A 25,262-nucleotide genomic window follows, 5' to 3' on the forward strand; every position below is an offset into this window, starting at 1 on the left:
TAAATGTGTGTTCAAATTGGCTCTTTTGAAATTCTGCATGGCAAGGGAAAGATGGTGGAGATTAAGATAGTTGAACAAGTTCCTCAGGTTTCCTTGTGCTTCCTGAATGATAGCTATGAGGAAGCAACTGGAATTACTCAGATGCATGGTCTGGTGAAACCCTGTCTTACCAACCAATAGTAGGCATTGTGATGCTTTCATAGGGGGGAAACCACATGCTACAGGTAGTTCTGCAGTCCTTTGGGGGGTTTTCTTTTTGCAAAATGTAGTTCTTTCCTTTGTCAGGTAGGTGTAGTTACAGGATGTGTAGCACTAAGAATGGGTTGACATGGGAAAGAATAGCATAAAAAGTCTTTAAAAGAGGCATACTTTTATGTCAGCTGTAGAGAACCTCCAGCCTTCTCTCTCCAGCCCGATAGGACTCTTTCCTAGACCACTGGCCTTTCTTTGTGCTCTCCTTAAGTGTTTTTCTCTGGCTGAACTGTGATAAATGTCTCTTGTTTGTCTGGATAGAAAAGGGTGGGTGTATATGTGGAAATCACTGTGTAGAATGATAGCGTTAAATATTGTCATGGTATTCTTATGGAGTAGAGCCAAGACTCCATCCTTTAGCTTGTTCTTGTGGTCACTTTCATTTTCCTTGTGATGTTTCGTTTTGCCGTGTTCATCAATAAATAGTCTCTTGTTCTGGGTCTGCAAAAGTGAATAACCCTGCCTTATATTAAGTAAGAACTTAGCACTCTTCTCTTTTTCCTGCTGTACAACGGTAGGTGTCCTACCCATTTTCCCTGTCCACTTTTGTCCCTGACCCTGCCCAACATACATATGTGGCTACTGTAGGGTTCCTTATGAGGGAATATGCCCCTCAGATTGAAAAAGCTTCCCCACACTTGCTTTATGGACAGTTTGCAGTAAGGCAAACTGATAAAATGTAGTTAATGTTAAAGGTCATTGATGTTAAACCAGGTGTAGGCATCCTTTTTATTATTTTGAGTGTCCTTGACTTTGAAAAGTGGTGCAAAGAAGCATGTAAAAATAAGGAAGGAAAAGAAGTCTTGTAAAGAACCAAAGTTTCACAAATAACTCCCAGCTGAGAAAACAATGGGTTACCAAAAAAACAGCAACACACGAGATCAAATGAGATTCACCATTAGAAGTTTTGTTTATTTTATTTGTAGGAGCATCATTAAACTGCCAATTGATTCAGAAAATAATGCGGCAATTTACAATAAGTTTAACCTGTGCAGGGTTGTTTTTTCTTTTTAAACTTACCTTAGTGTTCTGTGGGTTTGAGAAGTAGGACGCTAAAGAGCACAAAGTTGGTTACCTTCTGAATCAAAGAGAGATTAACTGGGCCCCTTTCACACCCTGGTTACAAGAAGGGTGTGTTTGTATTTTCTGTCTTCCTCTTGGTGCCAGTATAAACCTCAAGTATGCATATTTAATTCACAAGCCAACAATTGCAAGCTGAATATTGGTGTAAGCTATCCATTTTTTACTGTAGCAGTTTTTGTGCATTTTGTCAAAATTGTACGTTCTTTGGAATGAAACATAAGGGTTAATACACAAATATTCTTGCTTCAGTGCATGTAGAAGGTTATTTGCTAATTAAGTCTTGGTATCTGATAGACAAAAAGAAATGATTTAATTTGGGCGAGCCTATTAATAGATATTAAATATTACATATAACAAGAAATTGAGGAAACTTCTTTAACAGGTTTCTTTAAGACAGTTGAATAATCACAGGTGGATGTTATACTCCATTTGGTGCAATAATATCATCATTGTAGAGTATCCTGAAGTTAAAAGTATTTCTTTGAGTTTTGCTACATCTTCCTCAAACTAAAGACTCCTACCACATGCACACCCAGATGGCTTGAACAACAGCCTCTTTTCTCTCTCCCCTTTGTGTTTTTTTTTTTTTTTTACCATATAGCCTGATGAAGAGTTCAGGGGAACTCGAAAAAGTGTGTGCGCACGTGACTTTTGGGTTGATTTGTTGGACTACTTTTTAGAAGGCCCTGCACACATGGATTTAGCACATCCACTGGCTCTGCCCCACACCCTGTGAGTCTTCAGTAAGGAACTATGGCTGGGGGCAGCTGTAACTTCGGAACCAGAACATTATCACACCACTCTGCTTCCCGATTGGTCCAGAGAGAAAGTGCTACCAGCAGAGGGACTTCACTGATTAGAAGACTGACTTTGTATTGTAATGGTATTTTCAACACATAGCAGCTTTGGAGTCCAAGCTGCTGATTTGAAAATAATCTTAAGTGTACTTTCTAAATAAATAGGTCTGTATAGATTTAATTCATTGTACACAGTTTCAAAATAATTTAAAATCACCTTAATTATCTTTTTTGTTAAAATGATAGCATTTTAACCACTGTACCAAATAACTGATTTTCTACTCTGATTTTAAAAAGCAATAAATGTTAGAGGTACATGCGGAACTGACTTTATCCATAATGAATGTTCTCAGGAATCTAATCAGAGGAGGTTAGCATAGGGTTACCAGATGTCCCCGTTTCCCAGGGACAGTCCCTGGACAAATTTCATCCCCAGAATGTCCCCGGATTTCATCTAATGCCCCCGGGAAATGCAGCAGTGGCAGTTTCAGCAGCCCGGAGCAGTTGCCTCTGGCTGGCTTCAGGAGCTGCTTGGAAGTCTCCATATGATGGTGGTGCAGGGGCTCTAAGATGCAGCTTCCAGGCTGCCTCCACCTTCCCTGACCCCAGCAACTAAGCTGCGAAGGAAGGCTTCATGCTGCCTATCGGAGCAGCCTCCCAACTCCTACTTGTGTGCAAGCAGGAGCGGGGTGGGGATCTCTCAGCTGTGAAGGGAGGCTTCACATTGCCTAACAAAGTTTGCGTGCAAGCAGGAGGGGGCAGGGATCTCTTAGTTAGGCAACAGGAAGCCTTCCTTCCCAGCTGAGGAATCCCCACCCCCTCCTTCTTGCACACAAGTAGGATTGGGATTGGAGCTGCTCTGAGGGGAAGGGAGGCATCACACTGCTTAACTGAGAGATCCCTGCCCCCTCCTGCTTGCACGCAAGTAGGAGTTGGGATTGGGGCTGCTCCATAGACCCGTGCAAAACCTCCCTTCCCAGCTGAGGGATCACCACCCCCTCCTGCTTGCACACAAGTAGGAATGGGATTGGGGCTGCTCCGATGGGAAGGGAGGCATCGTGCTGCCCGAGCCTCGCCGCCGCTCTTGGCCTTCCTCCGCCTTCCATGCCTGACCCACCACACACTGCTTCCTCACCACCACCGAAGAACCAACAACTCAGGGCCTGCCCAGGCTCATGGAGAAAGGAGAAAGAAGCCTCGGAGGAAGGGGAAACGTGGCGGTTGAGGTCAAGGCGGCCGCCACCCCTCTGACCACCGCCACCGCTGCAGCATCAACGTCCTAGAAGTGTAGTATTTATTTATTTATTTAAAGTGTCCCTGGATTCATTGAAAAAAATCTGGTAACCTTAGGTTAGCAGGCAAGCCAGTCAGCATTTATTCAGGGGAGCCATCGGGGGGGCAGGCCACCCAAAAATGTGGGGCAGGGGGCTGAGCCTGCCTCAAAATTTTCAAGGAGAGAGCTGAGCCCCCTCAGCATTCTGCAGTCACAGTGGGGCCCACTGGATCTTCCTGCAGCTGCAACAGGCCCTGGCGGACCCTCCCAAGGTTCTGACAGGCATTTTTGAGGCTGTGGCAGGCCATGGCGAGCCTCCCCATGGCTGCGGCTGTCCGCATTGGGCCGCCTCCTACCACGTGACATCACATGTGTGTGCTGGGCCCCCTCCAAAGTTGGGTAGGACCCAGTGCGTGTTCATCTAACCATTTGTAAGAAAGGAGAGTTCTCTCTTGGTTTCTTCGTTGAGCAGTAGGGCAATTTCTATGGCAGTGCATATATGAACATAATATATGTGTGTGAATTGCTTACAAATAGCATCTCTATTAGTTGTCAATGTTAAATTATTTTAATTGGTTTAATTGGTTACCACTCTTTCTTCATTGTTTGAGAGGGTGATTATGTGGGGAAATTGGCTCATCTTGCAATCTGAGAATCATATCTCTACCGGGTGGGAGGATCAAGTTTTAGTAAGACTGGTGACTGAAGGCAATAGCTAGGTTCAGAAGGGCTTGTTTCATTGCCATGGAACTGTATTTGTCAGGGTGATGGTCTATCAGTTGCCTACTACGTGATGTGATAGGTGATTTAATGAAACTTAATTTTGTGCGTGTGCTGTACAAAATGCTTTCATGCTACCTGGAATAAAGCCACTGTTACTTTTTTCCTTGAAACCTTCTTTTAGACATTTCTGAGCCCAGCTCACTTCTATGTGTTGCTATTAAATATTGCATACTGTTTAGCCCATAACCCTGGGCCAAGTTATGTTATATTGGAGGAAGAAAAAAAGAGGCAGTTGTAAGTCCCATCAATAATATTGCCCATCAACGGATGGATCAAAAGGTCAAATGACCATACTTTGTTTACTGGTAGATAATATCCAGTAAGAGGTGACTTAAATCAGGTCTAACTCTTTAACTCAGGCTTCTCAACCTGGTACCCTCCAAAACTAGTTGAACTCTTAATTTCCATTAGCCCCTGCCAATATGGACAACAGTCAGAAATGATGGAGCTAGGAGTCCTATAACTGGAGGGGCAGGCACCAGGTTGAGGAAGACTCCTTTCAGTCACCTATGCAGGTATGCATAGAACTCATACTTAAGTGCTATCTTTTGTTGAGACTTTCTATAAACTTCTACAGCACTCATTTCATGTCGTAGGCACTATACATAGAAATAGCAGTCCTAATGCTGTCGGTGTTTTCCTCATATGAAGGAAAACTGCTTGAACCATTTGACCAGACCCATTTTCACATCTCTTGGAGAATATCTGGAAAATATTCACCCTGGAAAACTGCATACAAAAGTTGCATTGTTGAGACTTCAGTGTATTTATTTATTTATTTATTTGATAATCATACATCGTTTCCTTTCAGCAGACAGGTTGGTGCTTGCAGCACCTATTCTATTCTTTCTCTGCTTCTTCCCCCACCCCAGCACATGCTGAATCCCTGATGCAGACACATGAACCTGCTTGTTTCCACTTTCTCAAACTAAGCAGGCATTCTATAGATCTTGCTTTTTATATGAGAATGTATTGCTGTGCCTCATATTTTGTTCAGAATTATAAGAGTTTTCAATAAAATGTGTATCCAACTATAATTAAACTTTGTCTTCGATTTCTTTCAATCCTGTTGGAGTTGGAGAAAAATGTAGCAGTTTCAGTGGCTCAATTAGCATTGCCAGTTTTATTTCCTTCTGAAAATCCCTTGTTGATACAGTGATGTTTTATGTTGGGGGGAGAGAGTATCATCCCCACCCATTTTCCGAATAATTCAGAGTAGCAGTTGTTGTAATGTAGCTATAATACACATGTTTTCCAAGCAGCTGTCAGCTCAACACAAGCTCCATTGTTTCACAGAGCATCAGAGAGCATCTTCATTTGCTGGCTCTCAAATTCAGCTGTGAAGGTCCTTTCCAGTTCATCTGTTAATGAAACAAATTTCTTATTGGAACAGATTACATCATCCAAGGACAGCACCATCCTATACAAAGTGAGTCAAAAAGTGGCTAAGCATTCTTCTAACAGAGCCCACTCTGATCACACTGGTATGGTTGGTAAACTACTCACAAATCGTCAGTGGGAGAAATTTATAAGCAGAGCATGTGTGTGGATGCTAAACAATAGTTCCATTTGTTAAGCTAGTGTGGCTATATAGCTACAGAGCTTTAAAAGGGAATTTTCTGTGTTCTAAAAAAAAATCCCTGTTCTTAAAAAAAAATCATTTCAGCAAAGTTCTAAAAACAATAACATCGTTTCAGCAAACTCTAAAAACAATAAAATCACCCTACTGGGCTTAATTGTGTGGTTGAAGGCTTCTGTCAGCCACTTTCAATGTAGTGGCAGGCACTATGTGGCAGGCTTTTAGATGCCTACTGCATTGTTTTTTGTTATCTGAAATCATCCAGAGTTGACCCAGAAAGGGCAGGAACAAATTAATACTTTTAAATAGCTGACTGATCATGTTGACTTCAATACACCTTTGTCACACAACTTGGGGATGATAATTTATATTCAGAGGATGAAAGGAATAGAGAAGGTTGCTGTGAGTCATAATTTCAAGGCACTCGGCCAAATTCCTGGAACAGCCTCCCTTCTCTCAAGCTGCAAATCAAGTAGTCAGGAGCAGCTAGTTATACCTGTAGCTTCCCCAGTTCCCCAAATCCCATCCTTTCCTTGCAGAAGTGGAAAAGCTGTCTGGTTAATGGTCCATGACTTGTGTTCTTTCAAGAGGATTTCTGTAGGGATCAATGAAACGAGTTAATTTTCCTGCTTGGTTGACTTGAACAACTACATGAAGCAGAAAAGACTCTATAGACACCAGCTTGTTAAGAACAGAAGTCAACAGAGTTCACGAAGAAAATTGTTTTCATACTCGTATGCTATGAAATAATTGCCTGCCACCTGATTGTTTGCTATGCTTCCACCTGTAATTATGTTGGTTGGCTCACAGTCTTGCTAGCTGTCAGTTGTGACCACTTGCAAATGATTAACCATGCTGCTGTTCTTAAAAGTTTCTCTATGTAGAATACCTGGGTTCAAATCTCCACTCAGTCATGGAAGGTGTCTGAGTGACCTTGGGCAAGCCAAACTTTCTCAGCCTAAGCTACCAGAGAGCTTTTGTTGTGAGGGTGGGGGCTAAAAAAATGTAAACTGCCTTGATCTCCCTGAAGTAACAATGGGATAAAGTGTAATAAATAAACTAAAATAAATTAGCCAGCATCTGCTGGGCATGAGAAATAGTTTGTTTATTTTTGTTGGTTTGTTTTTAAAAGGCCAAACTGATCTGATTCTATGAAATTCGAAACCACATGTTCTCCCTGGCCACCTTTACTCAGCATATGAGGAGCTGCTGGTGCTAGCCTAGGTCCAACCAAAAGGCTATGGCAAGAGGCAAGAGAGGTGGTTTTACATGAGTCAGTGTTCAGTCAGGAAACATGTCAGAATGATCAGTGACTTCATGCAGAAAGCATGGATAGACTCTTCTAAGGGTGGATTCCTCTCTTACACTTACACCCTAAAGGTAAACAAATGGGGTTTTAAGACTGATGTGCTCCTCCCAGTTTAATTCAGGGGTAGGTCAGTGTGCCTCTGCTGTCAGAAGTTTGGAAAAAGCTTTCTAAATAGACATTTCCAATTTTTGAAGAGAGCAATCTTAAAAGGCTATCCAGTTCCTACTGGTTTTGTGTCCTGGCAAACTGCTACTTTTTTGGTTAAAGATAAAGGTACCCCTGTCCGTTAGGTCCAGTCGTAAACGACTCTGGGGTTGCGTGCTCATCTCGCTTTACTGGCCGAGGGAGCCGGCGTTTGTCCACAGACGTGCTTTTGAACTGCTAGGTGGGCAGGAGCTGGGAATGAACAATGGGTGCTCACCCCGTCACGGAGATTCAAACTGCTGACCTTCCGATCAGCAAGCCCTAGGCTCTGTAGTTTAGACCACAGCGCCACCCGCGTCCCTTTCTTTTTTGGTAGCAGTAATCTATTTGTTTGGTAGTGGTAACTTCCTTAAATTCACACAGCTCAGATTTTACCATGGAAGCGCAAGTAAATAATATACAGTGGTACCTCGGGTTAAGCACTTACTTCGTTCCGGAGGTCCGTTCTTAACCTGAAACTGTTCTTAACCTGAAGCACCACTTTAGCTAATGGGGCCTCCCGCTTCCACGCCACTGAAGCACGATTTCTGTTCTCATCCTGAAGCAAAGTTCTTAACCCGAGGTAATATTTCTGGGTTAGCGGAGTCTGTAACCTGAAGCGTATGTAACCTGAAGCGTATGTAACCTGAGGTACCACTGTACTGTGTAGATTCTAATGTTGATTTCATGAAGACCCAGGTAACTACTGACCAGTCAGTTTGATGTCGATGCCAGGAAAGGTCCTAGAACACATAATTAAGCACTTGGTCTGTGAGCACTTAGAAAAGGATGCTGTGATTACTAAGACCCAGCATTGGTTTCCCAAAAACAAGTCCTGCCAGACAAATCTAATTTCTTGTTAGATAGAGTTGCAAGCTTGGTGGATCAGGATAATGCCGTGGGCTGAACACGGTAACTGAAATGTGTGCAGAGGAGGGTGATCAAGAGTCTGAAAAGCAGCTTTATGAGGAACAGCTGAGGAGCTGGGCATGTTTAGCTTGGAAAAGAGGTGACCGAGAGGAGATGTGATAACCACCTTCAAATGTCTAAAGGGCTGTCACATGGAAGATGGAGCAAGCTTGTTTTCTTCTGCTCTGGATGCTTGGACCAGTGGCTTCAGGTTTTAAAAAAAAGAGATTCTGACTAAACATCAGGAAGAACTTTCTGACGTAAGAGCTGTTCAACAATGAAACAGTCTTTTTCAGAAGGTGGTGGACTCTTCTTCCTTGGAGGTTTTTAAAACAGAGATTGGATGGATGTTTTAGCTGAGATTCCTGCATTGCAGGAAGTTGGCCTAGATGACTTTTGGGGTCCCTTCCAACTCTACGATTCTAAGTTTCACTGCATCCTTGTTATTCTTTCTCCCTATAGGGAGGCATGCGTTAAATACATTTCAGTCCAGAGTAAGGTCATGTGTAAAATTTTAGGGTGCCTATTTTTTCTTGCAGCATATCAGAACACTAAAGAAGCATTGTTTGATAAATACTTGAGTATAAAATTTAGCTAGGAGCACATCCTTGTAATTTCCAAAATTGCTCTTCACTTCTGTAAGAAAACTAAGGTGGTGCAAGACGTGTATATGCAGGAGGATCCTATTATTGGTTATGTAATAAACCGCTCTCATGACTCATTGGTGTAAGTCAGTATGGCCCAGTATCATTTTTAATACCTAGTAGCTCGATGGTTTCTATACACGTCTTTCCTAGCATACTACTCAGGACTCTTCATTTGAAGATGCCAGGGCCTCATATAGGCAGCATATGTTAGACTACAGACCTGAGGTCTGTTTCCTTGCCAGTCCATAGAACAGGTTCAGTTTCTGATATATACCATATTTTTTGCTCTATAAGACTCACTTTTTCCCTCCTAAAAAGTAAGGGGAAATGTGTGTGCATCTTATGGAGCAAATGCAGGTTGCACAGCTATCCCAGAAGCCAGAACAGCAAGAGGGATTGCTGCTTTCACTGCGCAGCGATCCCTATTGCTGTCCTGGCTTCTGAGATTCAGAATATTTTTTTTCTTGTTTTCCTCCTCCAAAAACTAGGTGCGTTTTGTGGTCCGGTGTGTCTTATAGAGCGAAAAATACGGTACGTTTTTGCAGCTAAAAATATGTTTGCCAGCAGAAATTGGTTCAATGAAAGATAATTGCTTTTGCCTTTCTTGGGTACTTAAACCCTAGATCTGGGATTTTGGTGGGATAGGCAAGCTATTTTTTTTAAGGAGTTCTCCTGATAAGGCATTGATTGTTTTAATTGGCAGAATTCCATTTTTCAATCAGAGTAAATAATAGTTATATGACGGTACTATAAGTTGATTAGTTCATGTTGCTCCAAGCTTTCTTACTTAAATAAGAGACCTCTCTAAAATGCATGGTCAATGAAACCACTGTAAGATGAGCAGAATGAGTTTCAGTGAAGGTTTGCTAGGTGTGGTGTTGTTGTTTTTTAATTCATGTTAATCTCATAATCACAATTTCTCTAATCGGCTGGGAAGGCAAATTCTTGCACACTAATGTTTTGATAGTAAAATTTATTCCTGGCCTAGACAGCCTGGATGAAATAAACAAAACATTAGAATTAAAACAAGCTTTCTGTTCCTTTCTGGATCCAAGTAATAACAGGCTTGCAAATGCCACTTTGTATTTAGTCTGTTTCTGTTTGAGGTGTGTTTATGGTCCATTTTGGAGGTTTGAAGTTTCTTGCTCATCCTTGAAGCAGGCAGACAGGTTGCGACTTAAACTTGTGAGTGGCATCAATGTAAAAATGGAGATGGCTTCTCTGTCTTTCTTTCTTACTCGGAGTAAGGTATGTAGTCCTAAATTAATTATGCACAAAAATCCACACCTTTTGATGAAGCCTTTAAATCAATTGGGTCTGCAGCTAAGAACCAGTTTCCATAACATTTACAAGAACAAGTAACCATAGGTAAATATCACCTTGTGGCATTACCCTGTTGTCAGTCAATCAAAAAGGGCAGCTGTAGAGCTGTGGCTTTAGAGAGCAGAGCCATCCTGAAATACAGGACATGTGAGGTTTTTCCTTGCGATCTAGTGGTATATACACTTTATGAAATAGGTTCTGTGGAGTTGTGGTGTCACAGCTTAATGAAGTACCTGGAATTATCTTCGGCCCTAACTTTGAAAGTATTTTTTGACGAAGCCCCAGTTTTCAAAAGGGAACTTATCTCAGCCTACAGTTTATCTGTTGGAGATAACATTCTTTGATTGATGCTTTTGGTTTGAGGTTATAAAACTTTATGTAAGTGGCGGAAGTTACTTGCCTAGCTGAATTTAATGTTTTAGATTATTGTCTTCTACTGTTGAACTGACTAAAGTCATATTATTGCCTTAAATATTCATTAGTTACCCCCACTTGATCTAAGAGGTAGTGTATCTGTTAATACTCACCCAAGCAGTCTGCTCTTGACATAATAATCTTACATGCCTTAAAAATTCACCCCCACCCTGTCTTTCCCTTCTTTCTTACTACTGGTGGTAGCAAAAGGGAACTTGTGATCATAGCTTGTGTGCTGCTAAAGCAAAAGTGCTGATTCAGGAAGCCACCTGAATGAGAAGCAGTTGAAATACCACCCCAATACAGAACCATAGTTTTTCTAATGAATCTTGCCAGAAACAAGTTATTGCTTAGGCTAAATTGGCAATATTAATGGAGCAGGCCAGAAGTTTAAACTTGTAAGGAAACTTGCCATTGAGAAAGTCCTTGCCTTCAATGTAGTGCTCATGCTCTCTCTCTTTCTCTCTGGATCCAGACAGTGACCTGGTTCAGACCTAAGAATAAGCCAAACTATGACTTAAAATGAAGAAGCAGATGTGCAGATTCTGAGAGCTGTTTTGCTCTTCATTTTGGTTTCTTTCAAAATTATCACCTGCACATATATTGGGTTGTATTCTAGGCTAGATTTGCCTTGACAGAAAACACTTCCATTTGCATGAGGTAGAAGGCAGCCCAACAACCATCAGGCAATGTGAGGCAACTGCCTCAAAGAGGGGATACTGGTAAGTAGGGAGTGGCAGCAAAACACTGGAGGATAGAGCTATGAGTGCCACGTAGCTTGCCTGTAGGTATGGTGAAACATGCTGCCCTCTTGCCAGTGTTGAAGTAAGATTCAGTTGCCAGTCTGGATGGCTTTTGTACATGGATGAGAGGAGGTACCATCTTGTCTTTTGGCAAATGTCTTGGACAAGCCCTAGCAAGGCACCCATTTTTTACTGATTCTCTGTTCCTACTTAAGCCCCTTACTCCTCTTGAAAAACTATTCTTGAGATGGAGGGGGGATGTTCTGTAGGATGTGGTTGCATACAGTGGGGTCTTTAGCATATGCACCGCTGGGATGCAAAGATCCACCCAGCGCCCCCAAATTTAGTTGAATGACAAGCGCTGGCGCGGCGCATCTTTGATAAATGAGCACACAAAGTTGGAAGTCCTTTAGTGAAACAGTAGGTATACATTTCTGTAATACAGTGGTATCTCAGGTTACAGACGCTTCAGGCTACAGACTCCGCTAACCCAGAAATAGTACCTCGGGTTAAGAACTTTGCTTCAGGATGAGAACAGAAATCCCACAACGGCAGCACAGCGGCAGCGGGAGGCCCCATTAGCTAGTGGTGCTTCAGGTTAAGAACAGTTTCAGGTTAAGAATGGACCTCCGGAACGAATTAAGTTCTTAACCAGAGTTACCACTGTACCTAGGTATATATGTATTTTGTTTTTCTAGCTTGATCAAAATTATTTATTATTTCGTAACAGGTAGATAGTTAAGAGCTTAGGCAGCTTCAGCGGCGGGCACCTGGCACCCCCCAGAATTTGGCCCCCAAGTGCCTTGCACCCCCAGGCAAAGATGGCCCTGGTTGCATAGGTTGGTAGAAGATGGTTGAAAAGTGGATGCTTTGACTTGCAGTAGCGGTTCCACTAAGGCAGGGGTGTCCAAACTTTTTTCAAAGAGAGCCAGATTTGATGAAGTGGACATGCGTGAGGGTTGAACCATTTTGCCTGACCTTTTTTAAGGATTGGTCCACTCAAAGTTGTTGACCTTGAAACTGTAGTCACATACTTTTTGGTGATATTTTCATTGCTAATAACTTAACCTACCAAATTAGCAAAGGATCTACCGGTATATATGAACACATCAAAAGCCTTAAAATTACCATATCTTTATATATATCTAGTCTTGGATCAAGTGCAACCAGTGTGCAGTATTCTAAGTCGCAGGTGTGTAAGGTACTTGTCAGACTGAAGTTCTGTATACTCTCATGTGCGTCAAGAACTGTCCCAATCACTGGTGTGATTCTAAGGAAACTCTCCTCACTGCATTTGGGATTTGTCTGACCATTTAAAAAGTGAATGAGAAAGTTTATGCGTATGGAAGTTCTTTGTGAATCAATAGCAGTGGGACGGCTCTGTCCACATGGAGTTGCTGCTACATGAGTTACCCACTCCACTCTGATCTAAGGCATGTCCTTTCTTTTAATCATATTTACTTTACTTTCAGGCCTTGATACTTTTGTCTTCAAAAACAGCAGGTCCATGATATTCAATTCTTTAAGCAGGCTTAAACATAGGAGGAGACTCCTTACATATAACCTACCCACAAACCATAATTAGGGCTCAGCTAATCACGTTGTGTTATGGATAAACTGTTACAAAGACAAGAGAAAGGTTAGCTATTACAGTACTGCTTTTCTTTCCACTTGGGTTGCTAGACTACAGCGCCTATCAGTCCCAGCCAGTGGTCAGGGATACTGGTAGTAGTAGTCCAGCACCCCATCTGAAGTGCACCATTTTGGCTGCCCCTCATTGTATAGGTAAAGGGACCCCTGACCATTAGGTCCAGTCACAGACGACTCTGGGGTTGCGGCGCTCATCTCACTTTACTGGCCGAGGGAGCCGGCGTACAGCTTCTGGGTCATGTGGCCAGCATGACTAAGCCGCTTCTGGTGAACCAGAGCAGCGCACGGAAACACCGTTTACCTTCCTGCCGGAGCGGTACCTATTTATCTACTTGCACTTTGATGTGCTTTCGAACTGCTAGGTTGGCAGGAGCTGGGACTGAGCAATGGGAGCTCACCCCGTCACGGGGATTCGAACCGCTGACCTTCTGATCAGCAAGTCCTAGGCTCTGTGGACCCACAGCGCCACCCGCGTCCCTTTGCCCCTCATTGTAGGTTGTTACAGTTCTCCAAAATACTTCACAATGGGAGGGATGTGCTTGATGACTTTATTGCCCACTTTATTGCACAGTTGGAATGTTGGATCAAACATATACATGCTGTGGACCTTTTAGCATGTCATTTGGAGTTTTCTGCAGAAATAATACGGTGTGGCAAGTAAAATGTTCTTCCAGTTAGCAATGCTTGTTCACTCAACACAGAGCTCCAGTCCTGATGCAACAAAGCTTCATTGTACAGAGATTTCAATATGGCACCTTCCCAGGCATTCAAGCCCCCACATATATGTTGGTATTTTTATAAACTAATTCAGCAACTCCTAATGTAATTGGCTGATCCAAGTGCCAGGACATAGGACAGTTGGGTCTGTTCCAAAGTACAACTCTAGTTTACTGGGGGAGGTATTGCTGAAACATGGGGTACCAAATGTTATTAACTCTGTAGTGACCACACACCAAGTATAAAGCACTTCAGCAAAATTAGAATGGTTGGTAGTGGAATAAGACAAGCTTGTATCCTGCATATATCTTCAGAATGTTAGATCAACCAGTCTAACCTTGGAATCTGCTGACAAACAGCATTCTGATAATAGTTTGCGTTATTCACCCGCCTCCAAATCATGTGGCTTCCGTGAATGGAAAATTTCCAAAGCATATCGTACATAAGATAGCGGAGTGGAAGCATTTTCAGTGGTTGCTTATCTCTTGTCAGTTTAATGCTACTTAATATGAATGCATAGGCTGAAAATATCAGTAGCAGTGAAAAGCCAGTGCCAGCTGTTTTTACTGATAGGCAACTCTGAAGTGTTAAGTTCATTTAGCCCCCCCGTAACTTGGCCAGAAAAAGCAAACTTCCCTTGGCGAATGTATGGACAGACATCCAGCTGCCCATAATGGATTCTTCATGATTTTGGCAGGAGAAGCAACAGTACTGAGGATTTGTGAAGTCCTCTGTATGGAGAAAAGATTCCTTATATTCATACCTGACAAACAGACCAGCCAATAAAATAGATTTAGAGTGGTCCATAAGTACAGATCAGGAAGGGGTGGTGGACACCTGTGGAAAGGGAAATGAGTACATTTAGTGTCCACTTAGTTTAGACTTAACTGTGTGTTCTCTTCTAATTTTAAACATAGCACTCTCCTTCTGATTTAATATTTATATCAACAAAATTAGCTTCCATTTCCAGAAAGAAATGTCTAACATAATACCCCGTCTTGCTTAGCATTTTTATTATTTTGTTCTGGCAGATTCCTATTCAGCATCCTCTAATGAAAATGGAGGGAAATCTGAATCGGTGGCCAATTTGCAGCCTCATTCATCCATCAATTCCATCCAGAGCTCCCCTGGTCCAAAGCGCTCTACCAACACACTGAAGAAATGGCTAACCAGTCCAGTACGCCGATTGAATAGTGGAAAGGCAGACAGTAACATCAAGAAGCAGAAGAAAGTGCGCGAAGGAAGGAAAAGCTTTGACCTGGGATCCCCCAAGCCTGGAGACGAGACCACGCCTCAGGGAGACAGTGCAGATGAGGTATGGACATAGTTTGATACCTTTTTTAAAAGAATGCTGACTTGAGCATAAAGCTTCCTTTTGTTTGATTCTTCACATTGTTTTGAAATAAGTTTTGAAATAACTGTAGAAAAGCATCCATCCTTGTATCAAAACTGGGAAAGCCCTATATCCTCACTATAAAGAGGATTCTTGTATCACCCCATCCAGACTAGTTACTCCCTAGGCCTCAGCCTTTATGTTTGTTGGCTCCTTACTTCCAAAGCTTGGGCTTGCCTACTGTCCACCATCTTTGCTGTGTGATGTAAAATAACACCATGGATCATGAAGGGAACCAGAGCTCTTGCATTTTTATTTTCCATCACATTTTTCCTGGTCATTTTGCATAGATTTGTTATCTTCCTTTTGCAGCTGCAGATATGGATGCATTTATGGGTATTTTATGACTGCTCTAATAGCTGCTCAAAGCATTTTAAATTATTCTATTGGAGCTGCGTTTAAGGTGTTGGCATGCCAATAGTGAGAGTGATGCAGGAATGCTATAAATCAATAAATAGAACTAGGTTGCTGGAAGGCGCTAGTGTGCTCATTCAAATATATGCCCAGGAATGTAGCAGGGTTAAAAAACGAGAGTTTTTTTCATGCCTGACAGCCAGATCCAGTTCAGTGAGGAACTTGAGAACTGGGTAGCAGAACATTTGCTATTTTAAGCAGCACGGTGGTCTTTCCTGATCAAATTTGAAGTCCTAATGCTGCAGTGAATGATTTATTGTAGATCCTCTTGCCCCTTTAAAGGAAATTAATAATGTTTTATGTAGATGCTAATATGGGGGTTAGAGGACTGCATTGGACTCCCTTATGTAGGGAATTCCCTTTCTACTTCACTAGGCATCAGAGGGGACAGGCTAGATAAATATTTTTTATATCTGTCACAACAACCCATTCCTCTGTCTGGATTGGATTTGGTCTTATTATGGAATTCCAACACCATAAAAATATTATGGGAAGGGACTCTCTCATTCTATCCAACTTTGCCTGTTCATAATGAAATTTCCCTTGCTTTCAGAAGAGCAAGAAAGGTTGGGGCGAAGATGAGCCAGATGAAGAATCTCATACACCACTCCCTCCTCCTATGAAGATTTTTGATAATGATCCCACACAAGATGACATGGTAGGACTCGGGTCTTTTTTTCATTTTTTTTTCTCAGAATAACTTTGTGTTCTTTTGTGTTGTTGTTTTTTTAAAAAACCTCCTAGAATCCAAGGAACCAGGCATGGTGTTTCAGTAGGGTACTATATATTGAAATTTGTTATTTTACACCCTCACTTTGTATCCAGAAGGAATGGCACTGAGCAATCCATCTTCAAGGCCATTGTTGCAACGCTCAAGGATATTTTCCCTTTCCTTTCCCTCCTGTCATAATCAGAATATTTGTGACTTAGTCTGCTTACCTTTGTAGCTTGATTTTTTAAATTTATTTTGCATTTCATGCCTTTTCTGTAGAGCAGTTGTTACGTACAGAAGAAAGCTTTCTATGTGAACTTGCCTGCTGAGGAATTTCTGGACCTTGTGGGTGCTTCTGGGGTGTATTATAATACGAGTGTTGGGTTCAGATGGGGCCCCTTCCACCTCTACAATTCTGTGATTCTATTATCTGTTTTGCCTCACCATTTCTTTACATGAACTGAGAGTTAGTGCTAAAACGTAAGCAATACTTGCCCTGCAATACACTGCTGCAAGGAAAGATTTGTCAGTGGGTGGGCAAGCTTTCTTTCAGGGAAGCCTGCCTACTGTTACTAGTATTCTGAGCGAGAAATTATTGATAAACTTCCAAGGAACTTTTGGGTTTCCCAGAATACTTCTTAAAACCACTGTGGTACAGCAACAGCCATACATGTGGTATTCTAGCATGATCCTGGTGTTCTCTCCACCTGTGTTGCAGCGAAATTGGGCAAGAAAAGGTGATTGCAGCAATAACTGCTAATGGTGCAGTGTGTGGTGCACGTTGTGCCCAAGGTTTGAAAAACTTCATCATGGGACTGGGTATATGAGTCATAATGTTGCCAGCAGGGGCCTCTGAAGTAGATATGCAGTAGTAGACTGAGTGTTCTACAGTCAGTATTGTTTCAGTATGATGCAAACAGCAGATTCTCTCTTAAAGTTCACCCAATATATATATAGTTCAGGTCACCCTATCTCAAAAAAATACTGTAGGGCTGGAAAGATGCAGGAAGGGGGAACCAAAATGATCAGGGATGCAGCTGGAAGAGGAGCGATAAAATCTGGGGTTTCAAAGTATAGAAAAAATCAATGAAGCAAGCACAGGATGACATCTTATACTTGATGTGGAAAACATGGATGCAGAGTATCTTTCTATTAATACTAGAACCCTTGGTTATCCAATGAAACTGATTAACAAGAGATTTGACGCAAACAAAATAGTACCCGTAAAGACATAATATAATTAGGTTATGAAATTCAGTGTCATGGTGTGACAAAAGACACTGGCTTAGATAGCTTTAAAGGGGGGTACATATGAATTCATATTCATGGGGCCATATTCAGCTGAATTGTTGTACTACCAGAAGCCAGCACAACAATTCCCGCCAATGCCAAGGGACTTACGGTATGTCCTAGAACAGTGTGCAAGGGGAGGCCAAGGGATATTTTTGTTAGGCAAGCAGGAGTGCTTGTGCTGATGGAATGATCTCCTTAGCACTATGTGGAATGCAACTCATGGGGAATAAGTCTTATCAAGGATGACTATTCATGATGTCCAGATGCAGCCTTCAGTTGCAGAGGCAGTATGTCACTGAGTACCAGCTGCTTATGGTGTTGCCAAAGGCCTACTGGGAAAAGCAGGATACTGAATTAGAGCTTTGATCTGATCCAGCAGAGCTCTTAAGTGCATATACCCGTGTGAATGAATGCTTGTAGTGATAAAGTACAGGTGGACCTCCGCTTGCTAAGCCATGTACCCGAGCAACTTCCACTGTGATCTGGGAGGTTATTAACAATGTAATCCCTCACAAGAGCAAGATGTGCTTGTTGATGTGACTTGTGAAGTTTCATCAAAATCATTTTTCAAAGAATGTAGGCTGGGCCAATTCTGGGTGAAAGTTTTTGCTGATTATAAGAAGTTTGGTGAAAAAGCTTTGAAACATCTAGTTCCCTTCTGTTCCACTTATCTTTCCAGATACATGCATAGAAATTGGCTTGATATTGAATCAGATTTGAGAATGAAAGTAGGAAATATTGAACCAGATGTGGAAGGGATTGTTCGGGACAAAAAAATGTCCATCACATTTAGGTTTAGTGTGTATTTAACATTTTGTTGGGAGCCGCACAGCGTGGCTGGGGTAACCCAGCCAGATGGGTGGCGCATAAAATGTAGGCATATAAATTAGGTTTAGTAGCTACTAGACATGTCATAATTTGTTCACTTGTACTATACTTTAATAAGGGACGTGGGTGGTGCTGTGGGTTAAACCACAGAGCCTAGGACTTGCCGATCAGAAGGTCGGCGGTTCAAATCCCCGCTACAGGGTGAGCTCCCATTGCTCGGTCCCAGCTCCTGCCAACCTAGCAGTTCGAAAGCACATCAAAGTGCAAGTAGATAAATAGGTACCGCTCTGGTGGGAAGGTAAACGGCGTTTCCATGTGCTGCTCTGGTTCACCAGAAGTGGCTTAGTCATGCTGGCCACATGACCTGGAAGCTGTACGCCGGCTCCCTCGGCCAATAAAGCGAGATGAGCGCACAACCCCAGAGTCGGTCACGACTGGACCTAATGGTCAGGGGTCCCTTTACCTTTACCTTACTATACTTTAATAAAATTAAATTTGTTTCCCCCACCCAAAACTAAATCTTTGTCATTTCAGCGTGGTAAAAACTGTTACCCCACATTTTCTTCAAAAAAATTGCTTTGCCAAGGTAACTACCATAGAGTTATCAAAATTTTCAAAAGTAGGGGGTCTGTGGCTTGGCTTTTGAAAAATAGGGGGTCCTCAGTAATTAGCTAATTGGGAACCACCACCATAGACTTTTGCTCTATGGAGAGAAGGCTTGCTGATCATTGGGAGTCCTTCATTTCCCATCAGTGTGGTCAAGCTGTTTTTGATTGTGGCTAGGTGTGATAGCCCTAAAGAGGCATGGACAGACCTTGGGCTTTAAATGTTATTTAATAATGTTATTTGTAGTTGTGAGAGCATTCTGCAATCCCGGCATTACCTTGATTTGTTCATTGGAACACAGAGTGCTCAGTTTTCTGGATGTACTAGAGTGGTAAAAAGTGCCTTGCTATAGATTACCGTATATTTGCTGCTTGTTGAAGAGTGGTGTAGTAATTGGCATGTTGGTTTGGAGTCAAACTACTCATAATGTGAGTGGTTTCCCAAGGTTTTCCCATCCTACCAAAGCAGCTGCAATAAACTTTTATCTGGCTTAATAGGGGGAGGGGGACTACGAGAAGTTGAAAGGGGAAATGCTTATCTGTTTTCCTGAAGGCCATTTTTTAAAATAGATCTCTCCTCCTCACCCCACAAAAAAAATGTTTTGCCTTGTAGGGGGAAATGTATGCATTCCTGCCTTTTCTTCCTTAAAGCAAATAGCAATTGGGTGAGGTAATTTTGATGAGACAAATGCCCCACAAGGAAGATGATAAGTGTCCCCTCCCCCTGACATGAACCACAGCTATTTTGGTTGTAAACAAAACCACTTTGGCCATATTGAGACTCAAAGCATCACATGAAGTTTAACCCTAAGCATTGAGGCTGAAATCCACATGGGTTGGAGGGAACCCTTAAACTGTAGTCTAGTCACTTTGTCATATAACTTTTGAAGAAAGCAGTCTTGAGTATCTCCTATAACCAGAAGATAGAAAAGTGAATGATGTGGTTACACTTCTCTTGAAAGGAAATACAGTAAAATGGTATACACGAGGAGGACTAAATCTCCAGAGTGAAGAGGAGCCTTTTACTGTGTTTCCTCTCTTAAATACATTTCCAGTAACCTGTATTATTCATTTCTTTTTAAGGCTTTTCCTAAGCTGAGATATCAGGCAGTGATATGGATTTTCTGAAATATATTGAGTTGGAAAATTTTCCGAAAATGTTTAGATCACTCTGGAAAATGATCTCATTTAGCAAGTTATTTTGCTTGTATTTGATAAACAAAGCTTAAAACTTTTGAAACTGCCAGACTTATCTAGTATTACATTTACTACTGGTATCCATTCATTGCTAATGAGTTTAAGAAATGGAAATGTTTATGTGGAAGAACAGAGCACTGGAACATTTTTCCACCTCACGTCACTGAGATTGGTCGCCATAAGGTAACTCCTCTGTGCTGTATTTTGAAGTAACCTTTACGGTTACTTGGAATTCTGTTCTCACCGACTTTAATTTGAGTTGCTGATTGGCTCTAAGTGAATGATAAGAGGAGAATGACAAGATGTCTACTGTAGGTATCCTCAGGGATAAAGCGACTAGAGTGATACATCACTCAGCAGCAGTTCCTAAGGAGCCTTCAGCGGTCAGTGCTGGCTGACTTTCAGACAATAGTCTGCTTTATTGAGATAGCTACCTGCCTGATATTTGCTGTCACTTCTCCGAGTCCAATTTAGCAACAATTACTAATTTCACTGGGTTTTTCTTGGTGCTTGATTGCCTTTACTCTTCTCCCCTCTGCTACACCTGTGAAGTTGATTAAACTTTGTTAATCCTAGTAGTTTACTTTTAAAGCTCCATCTGCCCTTATAGAATTCAGGTGGCAAATATGCAAGTTGTATGCAATCTCCAGACTATGCATATTTCTGTACTACTTCTGTAGTTTTCCCACATAGTCAAAACTGGACAGTACCAGGGCCTAGAGTAGTCGAGGTCAAAGGAATCCATGGCTATGCCACATTTGGTCCAGAATTATTTTGATTGGCGCCCAGTACTCTAGGATTGGGCATATTAACTATATCTGCCTCCTCATTTAGCTATAGTACAGTTGGCAAATTTCTATGCCTTTGAAGGAACAGGAATGGCCTGGGCATTTGCATCCACCACATGCAAACAACTTCTGTCTTCACTCAAGGTCCAGTTCTGCTGAAGAACTGGCAGGATGAGTCTTTTCTGTTGGCCTCATTCCTCACATCCCAAAGGAAATGACATGGGGAGGTGTTCTTGGGCGTTCTTCTCGCTTCAGAGTATTATGCACCTTGCTTTAAAAACAACAGCCTGCCACCACCCAAAATCTAGTCTTCAGGATAGGTGGAAAAGATTGCAAACCTAGTAAGAATGTATTTTAAAGCTGTTTTAAGATTTGGAGGATCTCTCTGTACTGCTTCAGATATTTCTCTTTTCCTGTCTTGGAAAGGAATTGGAAAGGGGGGAAGAGACGACCTCCAATGGCCTTCTAAGTGTGGCACACATAACTTGCAGTCTGAGTTTGGGGAGAAAATGCATATGTTTTCTCTACACATACTTACATTTGACAGTTTTGGTATTGTAAAGAAGGGTACCACTGATACTTTGATCTATCTTTGCCACTCACATTTTTAAAGTTGACAGCAAGGAGAAATAACAGTCCAAAGTGTTTTCCATTTTTGAATCTTGGGCAATAAATTGTACACCAAGTAGAATTTCATAATAACATGAGGTTATTGCAAAACATTACAATGAAGTGCTGAGCTTGTCAAATCCCTAGTCTGATCCAACCTGCCTTGTATTGTATTCTATAGGAGTGAGCTTAGCAAGAGAAAGGGATGGATTCTGCATACTGGCAGGGATATGGAGAGAGCCTTGGGGGAAAGGGTTGGTCCCTTCACCCACTGCTGCTTGTTCCTGAAGTAGCACAAAAATCTTGGAAGATTTCACAATATAGAAACAAGAGCCAAACTACTCTTTTAATTACTCTTTGGCTCTTCTTTGTGACTAAGTGGTGGTCTTTAGAAAAACCCCTTCAGACATACATTTTACCCATAATCCCAGAGCAGGTTATGTGCTTTGCCAGTCTGCTGCTGAGTGCTGCTGCCTTTTGTATGTCATGACCTCCCCTCAACCCTTCATGCTCCTGTCATGTCTCCCCCCCCCCACTGCTTGTGCCCCATTGTGTGACCTCAAACTGCTGGCCTTTTGGCTTTCCTAGTTCCTTCTCATTCCTGCTAACCTGCTGTTCCTTTGCAAACTGGTGTCTTGCAGTCCTCCTCTTTGCTAGCTGCTCGACAGAGCATCTCCGATGTCCCAACTGCAGCGGATCTTGTCAGTGCAATAGAAAAACTGGTCAAAAGCAAGCTGGTAAGTGTGAAGACCTAGGATCCCATGAAGAGAAACGTCCTAGTTGAGCAACACCGTAATTCGGCTGCTGGTCATATTGCTGACTATCCTCACCACTGAGTAGCTAATTGCAGTTCCATGTTGGTTCTATCGTCAACTAGTTGCTAGAGTTAAAGTGCAGTAAAACCATTTTTATTTTTTATTTTTTGCAAATGACTTGATTCGTTGACATATTCCTGATAACATCAGTGGGCTATAGTATAGTCCCTAACATCTATTACTTACCTGGTAAATTTCTAGGGGTGTGATTGCAGAACAAGTATTTTTCCTTTTAAAATGTTTTATTTCTTTTACAATATTCAGTCAAGTGCTATGCTGTGTCGAATCTGTCATTTTTGTGCTTGTTTTTTTTAAAACACTAGGCGTATTAGAAGGTTGTTGTTTCGAAAAAAATGAACCACTTTTGGAAAACTTGGTTCAAGGGCTGTTCAGTATATGGTTCATGAAGCTATATTTTCAATTTATTTTTTTTAAAAAAAGATATTTATTGAGTTTTTCCACCTTTATACATTAAAAAAACAAAAAAACAAAAAACAAAAAGTTAAAAACACATAAAGTTTACAATCCTTATTTTCAATAACATATTTCCCTGACTTCCCCACACCTCCCCTTCTTATATTCCAATTCAAATTGTTAATTCAACAAGTTCTTGTCCCCAATTTTTGACCTTTTTATATTTAATTCATTTTAGAAAAACCAATTTTAACTTATAAACATCAGCATTTAAACATCAGTGCTCATTCTTAAAACTTTTTTCTAAAGTCGACCCAAATTCCCTTCCACGAATTCCCCAATTTTCATACTAATAACAAAACAAAATAAAAAAACAGATTATAATTCTGCACCCTTTGGATTCCCAAACCCTTTCCAGGTTTCAATCCCCAACAAATGTCCATCAGTCTTAGTCTACTATCAGCCTGGAGACCTCATGTCCGAGGCTCTTAATTCTCTCTCAATTCCTCTCTGCCGGTTTTTTTGGTAGTCCTTAATATTAAACACCAGATCTCGGAGAAGCTCTGTCCCAATAGGGTCCATATTTCTTCCAGCCAGACCTCCATACTTAAAAGTGGAGCCCGAATCTTGTTTCTTACTCCTTTTAAGTCCAAATGTCCCAAAAGCTCCAACTTCCACCTTAATCAAATTTGTAATCCATAGGTCTTCAGATCTCCACATAAGGAGATCTCTCCATTCTTCAATCTTCAATTCAAAACAGATTTTCATCATCCAGTACTTATTTTCCTTTGTAGCCATCATGTCAGGCCTCTGGCTCTCCTTTGTCATCTGCAACATTACATCTCCTCCTTCCTTTTCCTCAGAAACAACATATATCTCTTTCTCCACACTCTCAAATCTTTCAAGTTTCTCTTCTTGTCCAGCTGCATGAACTTCATGAGTCAAGTCCTTATCAAATTCAATGAATTTGTTTACTGTTAAGTCCAGAGTTGCAACATTTGTAGCCAAAACATCAATTTGGCCTTGTAACTTTCCCAAGAGAAGAAACACTCTGTCCAATTTAGCTTGAATTTTTCCTCCTTCGGCCATTCTTGTAATGTCCCAAAATCCCCTCTAGAGGGATTTTGGTTACTTTATCTTCCTTCCAGTTCAAATCCAAAAATCAAGTTAGTTTGTATCAGTTCTTCCTTGTTTTCAACAAAATATAACCAAATTGTAGCAAATATATCCAGCAGAGACAGCAGAAACAAAGTTCTCTTTTTCCTTCTTGACAGCTAATTTGACAGCTGTCAAACTTTCTATATCTCCTCAACAGGCTCTCTCGCAGATCACTCCCGGGTCCGGGGGGGGTGGCACTTCAGCTCTCAAAATTAGCTCTTATCCTCCAGTAAAATTACTTATACTGCCAAATCGTGAAATTAATGTCTTTTACCCAATAAAGAAGAAGAAATTCTCTCGACCTTAGTTAGCTAGTCCTTGCTTTAGATTATTTATAAGACGGGGAGACGGACTTCCTGTTTGCGCCTTCCCCGATCGTGCCTAATTCAAAAAATTTTTTTCTTTACAAATCCAATTTCCGTATTACTCACGGGTTGTTGCTTTTAGAGTCCAATTGTTCACAAGAAGAAGTCAGCGCTCTCCGACCATGGCATGCGGCTTCACTCCGCAGGAGAAGCAGTCGACTCTCAGCACCGCGCCGCTCACCCCGTCCCCCGTTCCGAAGCCTTTAAAAAGGCTCCTTCGTGGGTCGGGGGGGCGCAAATGGTGCCCGCTGAGTCACCAGGTTCACAGGCTTCAGCGCCTGTGATTTCTGAGGGTCCCCGCGTCGCCACAGCGGCAAGACCCGGATCCTGCAGAGCCGATTCCCTCCGGAGCTCGGAGGGAATCCGCCACTAGCTGATGGCGCTAACCCGGAAGTCCTATATTTTCAATTTAATGTCTTGCCTTAGTTGTAGACACTCCAGGTGGCTTACAGTAATGAATACAGTAACAAATAATCCTAGGCAGCTTAATTCAGTTGGGCAAACTAAAGCTGCTATCTTATCTACCTTTGCTTAGGAGCATGTGCTGTACAACTCAGTGGGACATCTCAAAGGAACATGCATAAAATTGAGTTGTATTACTTAAATAAAGAAACAACTTCTTGGGTCAGACTTGCTTGTTGCAATATTACATCACCTTTATCATAGCTAAACTTCATTTTAGGATGGAGGTTGGCGTTTCTTTTTAAAATCTATCTATATTAGTAAGGTCAGCCATCTCTTAGTCCTGGTTACAACTTGACTATGTTAAGCCATGGTTTAATTGGCTTGAGAACAGCACTTATGCCTTTGTGAATTCTTCTTGCCTCTCTCCTTACCACCTACCTTTCCATATGTGATTTCAATGCTGATATTCTGACTTAGTAAATCACAGAATCCCATGACAGCTGATCTAGAAAACCAGTTTAAGCACTGCTTACAAGTAAGAATCTAATACAGGAAATGGAAAGCTCATTTTGCAAATAGTTACATAAATTGCCATTCAGACAAT

General features: G+C 41.7%; 1 protein-coding gene across 18 annotated transcripts in view; it reads left to right on the plus strand.

Annotated features, from left to right (window-relative positions):
* Positions 1-25,262, plus strand: part of KALRN (kalirin RhoGEF kinase) — a 488,570-nt gene that overhangs the window by 424,372 nt on the left and 38,936 nt on the right. For 9 of the 18 annotated variants that reach the window (XM_053404179.1, XM_053404207.1, XM_053404198.1 and 6 more), the window contains 4 exons: positions 14,694-14,977; positions 16,023-16,127; positions 22,143-22,238; positions 25,146-25,193. In XM_053404179.1, coding sequence (XP_053260154.1) covers positions 14,694-14,977; positions 16,023-16,127; positions 22,143-22,238; positions 25,146-25,193 — 533 coding nt within the window. Of the gene's footprint in view, positions 1-1,936; positions 2,792-14,693; positions 14,978-16,022; positions 16,128-22,142; positions 22,239-25,145; positions 25,194-25,262 lie in introns of those variants that run through there. The other 9 variants (XM_053404216.1, XM_053404295.1, XM_053404304.1 and 6 more) reach the window with 6 other exon arrangements.

This window comes from Podarcis raffonei, chromosome 1 (assembly GCF_027172205.1).
Source record: "Podarcis raffonei isolate rPodRaf1 chromosome 1, rPodRaf1.pri, whole genome shotgun sequence".
NCBI classification, from domain to species: Eukaryota; Metazoa; Chordata; class Lepidosauria; order Squamata; family Lacertidae; genus Podarcis; species Podarcis raffonei.